Source organism: Macadamia integrifolia, chromosome 13, assembly GCF_013358625.1.
Source record: "Macadamia integrifolia cultivar HAES 741 chromosome 13, SCU_Mint_v3, whole genome shotgun sequence".
In the NCBI taxonomy this organism is placed as follows: domain Eukaryota; kingdom Viridiplantae; phylum Streptophyta; class Magnoliopsida; order Proteales; family Proteaceae; genus Macadamia; species Macadamia integrifolia.
The window spans coordinates 17270175-17277868 of NC_056569.1; the positions used below are offsets into that span (position 1 = coordinate 17270175).

At 36.1% G+C, this 7694-nt stretch overlaps 1 protein-coding gene across 1 annotated transcript; it reads left to right on the forward strand.

The window, feature by feature from the left end:
• The first annotated feature begins 4801 nt into the window (after nt 1-4801).
• On the forward strand, nt 4802-6957 carry LOC122060002 (NAC domain-containing protein 19-like). The gene is made up of 3 exons (XM_042623123.1): nt 4802-5196; nt 5382-5662; nt 5829-6957. The coding sequence occupies exons 1-3, from the start codon at nt 5010-5012 to the stop codon at nt 6648-6650; spliced, it is 1290 nt and encodes a 429-aa protein (XP_042479057.1). The 5' UTR covers nt 4802-5009; the 3' UTR covers nt 6651-6957.
• The last annotated feature ends 737 nt before the right edge of the window (nt 6958-7694 follow it).

The following is a 7694-nucleotide window of genomic DNA, read 5'->3' on the forward strand; positions in this document are numbered from 1 at the left end:
GAGAGAAAGAGAAATTTTTATATTTGGAAAAATCAATTAAATGTTTTAAACATTTTTTTCCTAAATCTCTCTCTCTCTCTCTCTCTCTCTCTCTCTCTCTCTCTCTCTCTCTTGGAATAGCATTGTCAAAAAAAAATTTGTTTATCATTATTTGAAATTTAATATTTAATATTTGATGATTATGCTAAATTGCTAATTATACATTTAGTCCATTGTAGACATTTACTCTCTTCGCTACCCAACAAATGGCTACACATGCATTTACATGCTGATTTAATAAAGGAATTATGAATTAAATGCTTGTCAGAATATTAAATTTGAATTTAAATCCTAAATTTCTCCCATCTAAAGTGATAAATTTATTTGGCCCACTCGCTAGCCGACAAAGCCCGAGTCTCTAAACTACCTCTATCTTCAAATGATGTAGTTCATAGCTAGCTTAATAAATTTTCTTATATTTTAAAAAAAAAAATTATACAAATTGGCTGGAAACGATATTCACTCACTGTTACATGTACAGATTAATATCAGAAAACTTGGATCTTCAAATTGCTTCCAATCCAAACTTATTACACACTAATATCCGGTTTGTTGCTTTTAAAGAATGAACAACTCTTCAGGGGAATAAATCGTTTAAAAGAATTGCAAGTAAAAACTTATAACAACTTGAAAAATAATTGAAATTGTTAATTATAGGAATTAAGTGAAAATATGATGAAGATGCAATTTTTGTCCACACAAATACAAGCACTAAAAATTGTGCGTGTTTCCAAATGGCATTTATCAGTTTTTGTAACGCTGATGAGTCTTATATACTTAGCTAGTCAGCTTTAGTCCTACGTTCAGAAGATTGTGGACTGCATCATAATTGACAAATACAGATTCCAACAAGAATAGTTCAGAATGAATAAAATTTGGGTTCAATTTGTTTTGTTAATTAATTTCAAAATTCGGTAAGAGAACTCAACCATGGCAAAAGGTTGGATTTAGATTTATCCAAAATTAAACTTTTATTTAGAACAGAAAAAGAAAGCTTTAAAAATTCAGCCTTTATTTTTTCGACAAAGTTTTCCTGAAGCCACGGTGAAGAGGTATCCCTTGACCGCGGCGAAGCTTCAGATGCATGTGGGAGGATATATTGAGGAAGATACGAAAACCCTATAGGGATGTGTGAAACGTAGGATGGTGGGGTGAACCTTTTTACACGGTGGAGGAAAACTTCTCTTGCATTTTTAGTTCCTATTGCACAGATTTTTACATAATACAACAATCATGATACTTAATTTAAGGGAGAGGGTTTTATTCGATAAATTTTTAGGGAGAGGGATTACTACTACATCAAACGGGAAAAGTGGGTGACCAAATCATCTTTCAATAGGAGAGAAAGTGGAATGAGAGAAGATATGGCTAAGAATCTATACACTAGCATTGTGGCACATGGAGCTTTTTCCTCTTAATTTAATAAGGATTACAGTAAAATTTTAAGGAAGCATAAGAGAAGGAAGAGTCCATGAGAGTGGAGTCATTCCAAAAAGTCAACTACCAAAGCGATTAGTTTGAGTTTTATTTACTTATTTATTTATTTTATGAGGCTCTATTTGATCAAAAAAAAAAAAAAATCAATCTGCACTTTAGACATCAATAATGTATGATGCTTCGTAACTATTGAGAAACTGTACAATGCTTCATCCCTTGCCTTCATTGGTTGCGCATGAGGAGTAAGGATTCTATTACACGTCGACAACGTGTCCATTTATGTTAAAACAACGTGGTCATTTCCTCCCATTAATTAAGAGAATATCTTGGAATTGTCTCCTAAAAGAATGAGTGGGAGCCGATTCACGCCATGAGATAATATCAAATATTTGAAACTTAGAATAAAATTTGACAAAAAAACTATGATAAGTGTGTTGAAAAAATTCTTGTTTTATTGCTACAATTTGGATGCAGATGGTCTTTAAGATAGATTGTAGCAATTTCAGATGGAGTTCTCCTAAGAAGAATACTTTCAACTGTTAGAACTCGGATAAAGTTGGTTCAATGAATGGAGAATTATTAACAGCTTGAGATAAAAGTTGTAGGAAATTGAGAGGAAACAAAAAAAAAGGAGAAAGTTGGAGTTGTTTAATTAGAAGATGGGGGAAGGGACATTTCCTGAGAAACAAAGGCAGAAATGAGAGCATTATTCTTAGGTTTTTGAGCCTTGCAAAAACTCACGAATATGAAAATCTGATAAACAGTTAGTTTCGCCTTTAATTAATTGTGAAAAACTCTAGACAAAATTTAGGAAAGATTAACTAAATTTAAATGGGGGAATTCCCGCCAGTGACATTGGAGGTGTGTAAGGCTTCGGACTTTGGATGCTTTCTCTCTTACCAAGTAATTTTGCCATCTCATTTTTTTTTTAAGCAAATTATCATAGAGAGAGAAAGATTGCTACGATGTCATAATGAACTTTTCCACAAATGAATACACTTGAATCTCTATGAAATACTGGTGTGGACTCCGTATTCTTTTTTTTTTCTTTTCTGGGGAGAATATTCCTGTAGCTTTTTGGTAGAAAGAATGTGACAGCTGGGTTGTTGAACATGTGGGTAGTGTATTATTACTATTATATAAGGTAAAGGATTCATTTTAAACCTTTTTGGCTTCCTAATTCTACCGGCCTTTTTCATCAACTCTGTGACGAATTTTCTCCGAAATTGATGACTATTTTGTAAGAAATAATTAAAGTCAAATTTCCCAATAATTTCTCAAATTCTACGTTGTCTTTTGACGAGATGCACATGGACTGCGATCACAATATTAATATGTCAAAAAGTTTTAATGCCAACCAAATTGCCAGCGTTGGGGATCTCCCCCTCTTCTCTTTGTAAATTTGGTTCCTATAAGGAGGCTTTCATCCTCACCAAAATAATAATAATAATATAATAATAATAAGGAGGCTTTCATCCACTAATTTTTATTAATAAAATTCTTCTTGTTCAAAAAATAAAAATATTACCACCTGGTAAAGACCATATGGGCTACTCTTACCTAGATGTGCCAAAGGAAATATAAATCCTTGAATTAAAAAAGCATCCCATGGAAGTAGAACTTTCAAAGCTGAACTTAAAACAATAAAATAAATAAAAGAAACGACAGAGATTGTTTTGTGGGATGGAATCCTCACAGCAGGTCAATGGAAGAACCAAAAGGGGCGCCTCATTGTTTGTGTTGAGCTTTCACATGTTGAGGAAGATAGAGAATGTAAGAAACCATGATATTGATTAATCATTTTCCTAACTATGGTTGGTTGCCAAGAAAAATAAATAAAGAAATATAACAACAAAAATTCTGATGATGCAATGATTGATTTTTATGTATTTAATTTTTTTCTTAAATTATATTTTATTTATTTTATTTTTCTTTCATTACCAATCAAATATAATTAAAAAAAAATGTGTTAAATCAAGCTAAGTTATAAGCAAAAAAGCTGGCCAATCACTAATTAGGGGGTATTTTGATGATTTTGATGAACTTTATCTTTTTTGGATATATTTTGTTATGTTTGTCTCGAATTCTTGATCTGTTTTGAAAATTGACATGTTCCAACATGTTTTAATAGCGATTCAAATGGGATTTTTTTAAGGTATGTGATGGGCCCACATTATAGTATGAACTGACCGGCTAGGACCTAATGGATTGACCCGAATTGGAAAAGTATATATATTTACAATTGTCTTGTTGAACAAGGCATTGTGAGATTTGAGATTTTTTTGTTTTAGGGTTTCTGGGTGAGTGTTCTTATCACAAGTTCAAATGTTCTTGAAAGATTTCCATTGTAATCGTCTTCCAAAATAGTAAATCACCTTCTCCTTCGCTTGAGGACCTAGCACACTACATTGGTGTGTGAACCTCATTAAATCTTTGTGCCTTGCAAGTTGTGATGTTATTTATTTATTTTGGGCTGGGGATTACCGTGTCATATAGTCACTGTATTGATGGATATATTGATGGGGACCAATCAAGAGATATGCACAAGTATCCAACCAGGGTCAAGTGATATCCTGGGCCCGGCCAACCCATGTGTCTGGGTGTAGGGGGCATGACCGGCTAGCGATGATTTTCCCTTTGTTTTTAATGGCAGGCTGAATTAAAGATTGAGGGAGAGGATCTTACGGAAAAAAAAAATTAAAGATTGAGAGAGAGAGGCAGGCCAGAATGGAGAGAAACCCTTCCACAGTTTGAACTTTGAACGATAGGCTTTCAAGAGTCAAAACTCCTCCAGCCATTAATGAACTATAATAGAAAGACGGTGAAAAACTTCAAATTCGATTCCTTCCCCTTTTCCTCCCTGAGAATGACACTTTTTTTCAGGATTCGGCTCTCTCACTCTCTCTCTCTCTCTCTCTCTGTCTCTCTCTCTCTCTCTCTCTCTCACATGTTAGGGCTTATGCCAGTACAAGATCATAAAATCTGAAAACGGTTAATAGAAATACGAAATTTTTTTATGGGCGAGCCGCGGGAGATGGCCCCCTCGTGTCCCAAGTCCCAACATGGAAAGTCTCAATCTTTCCGGCTTTTCTCCGTTTTTCTCTCCACCTTTTTAATTTTTAATTTTTTTTTTCTTTTTTGAAACTGAATAGGTGGGTAACCACACGGCTTCGATCACAAAAAATATTTTCTTACTCTATTTCTTGGAACCCAGTGGACAACCAATTAACTTCCACATGAGAAGCTTCTCTAGGAAGTGCCTTGCTGCCCACGGATCTTAGACATCCAGAAATCATCCTCTCCTACTATTTAAGTCATCTTCCTTAACAGCTCCATCTTCTTAACAGAAATAGCAACTCAATTCAATTCTCTCTCTCTCTCTCTCTGCTCTCTATATTTTTGGGATATATGTCTGTAATTTGTGTTCTATATAGCTAGCCAGGTTTGCAAAATTGGGTTTGTGTAGGATTCAGAAGAGAAATAGAAACATTAGATTTGTACAGGGGCTGAACAGGGATTTTAGTGGTGTAACCATGGCCAAAGTTTCGAGGCTAACAGAAGGAGACGACTGTATAGAATTGCCTCCTGGTTTTAGATTCCATCCCACGGATGAAGAGATCATAACCCATTATCTTGCACAGAAGGTCATGAACAGTAGCTTTAGTGCAAAAGCTATAGGCGAAGTAGACTTGAACAAGTGCGAACCCTGGGACTTACCAAGTAAGCATGACGAGCCTTGATGATTTTGAAGATATATATGCCTTTTAATTCCCTCTTATTAATTGCAAGATTAATTCCTTTCTTCCGTTTTGATTTTTCCATCATACTCCCAATCATATATATTAGAGTTTAACAAAGTCTATAATAATAATTAATTGTAGAGGGTTGAAATCTAATTTGTGCAGAGAAGGCGAAGATGGGAGAGAAGGAATGGTACTTCTTCTGCCAAAAAGATAGAAAATACCCTACGGGCATGAGAACGAACAGAGCAACGGAAAGAGGATATTGGAAGGCTACGGGAAAAGATAAAGAGATTTATAAAGGCAATAATAAAGGCTGCCTCATTGGGATGAAGAAGACCCTCGTCTTCTATGGAGGAAGGGCTCCTAAAGGGGAGAAGACTAATTGGGTTATGCATGAATACAAACTACACGGCAAATTTCTCGCTAAAGCTGGAGCTGCCAAGGTATTCCTTCATTCATTCGTTTAATTAATTGCTTAATTAAGTTTCTCCTTTTTCATCAATATTTTCTTCAACCCTTTTAATAAATCTCTCTCTCTCTCTCTCTAGATTGAGAAGTAAACTTTATTAAATAATCTAAAGAAGAATTCATACGTGTACGATTTTGCAGGATGAATGGGTCGTTTGTAGGGTATTTTACAAGAACACGCCGGCGGGGGCGGCCAAGAGAAGCCCAATTCCAACTGCCTTACTGAGGATGAATTCTTTCAGTTTTGTTGATGATCTCCTATTAGATTCTCCGTCGTCGTCGTCGTTGGCACCTCTTTTGGACTTCCCTTATCTCAATAACACCGACCGACCTGGCGGGCCCAGGGAGGACGTATTGATCAACAACACAACATCAGGCCAGTATTCCAGCACTGATTTCTCCTTCTGCTCCAATGGAGGAATGGTGGTTCATCATCCGATTCATGATCAACAAGAATATCACAATAGCTTATTTCACCAACAATACCAGGGGGACCCGCCTCATCATCGCTGTCATCAAATTTCTCCCCAAAATCCTCTCTTCTCCTCTGTTCAAGGATCTTCCAACTCAAGTTGCTTGCACCAGGGTCAGTACGACAGCAATCTTAACAATTCGTCATCGATGATTATTCCATGTTTCTCCAGCGCTTCTTCCGGGTTTCATGGTCCCGACCAGGCAATATTCTCAAGAGCTATAGCTGCGACCAAAGATGCATCTTCCGGCGCCCTTAAAAAGGAGTGTAAGGTAGAGCAGTTCTCTAACCAGTCCTCCACTGTCGTCAGCGTCTCTCAGGATACCGGGTTGAGCACCGATATGAACACCACCGCCGAGATTTCCTCATCAGTAGTTTCCAACCACATGCATCACCTCGGAAGCAACAAGTCCAAGGAGGATATTGATCATGGCTTTTCTTCAGCAGCACCCGTCGAGGATTTGGTGGACTACTGTCTGTGGAACTACTGACGAGATCGATTGAATTGAAACAGTAAAAAATGCATGGCTTGTATTAGATTTCATCAGTGCGAAGTGCGTACAGATTCCAGATTTGATTAGTCTCATTTAGTGTAGAGTTTAGGAAGGCAGACAGTGACAATATATATATATATATATATATATATATATACCCGTATTCTCCCATGTACATTTCTATTCTTTAGGAGGTGAAATAAGTCGTGCATTTGTCTTTCCCCCAGCCCTATTCTTTTTCTTTGCCTTGAATTGGGCTGATCATATTATTCTGGGAATTCTGATGTCTCTAATTTTCTGGGAATAATTGCTCATCTCGTCTCCTACAGTATTTCATTTTAGTGCAGTAAGAGTTGTGATACCTTTAATGTTGGGATTTCACGCGGATGGAGAAAATAATAATCTCATATTAGAAGCAGGTAGTCTGATCGATGTGAAGACTTATAGGTACTTGGGCATCCTCTCTTTAATGGTTAGCTTTTGAGGATAAGTTTACCCAAGTTCCTATCAAATGGTATCAGACCCAAGGGTTGGGGTTGGGTGTGTCTTTTATCTTGGGTGAGGTTTTGGTCCTAGTACATGTACAAGGATATAATTGTTATTATGTGGAATTATAGTTTTGGGTTCCTTATATATTGTCTTGATATGGAAAACCCAAAACACAAGCAAAGGGGAATTACTTTGCGAATTCAAGAATGGTGTAAAGATTTTTTTTAAGTATAATAAAAAGTCTTAGGTTCTCTCGTGTGGATGCAGACATTTGTGTTGAACCATGTTAAATTCCTTGCATTGTGTGATTATTTGTCTGGGTTTCTTCCTCTTGGTTGCACAACATCTAATTTGTTGGGATTTGAGAATATGTGCTTATATTGCTCTTACATTTCATTTTCAGTGTTCAAAGAGTTGTGATTCAATATCTCATATGGTTTTGTTGTTTTTTCATAGATTCAATTTTGGAGTTGTGATTCACATTTTTTGATTTTTTTTTTTCCTCCCCTTTTTTTGGGTGATTACTTGTTTTAGTGAAGTTGTTCATGTTTT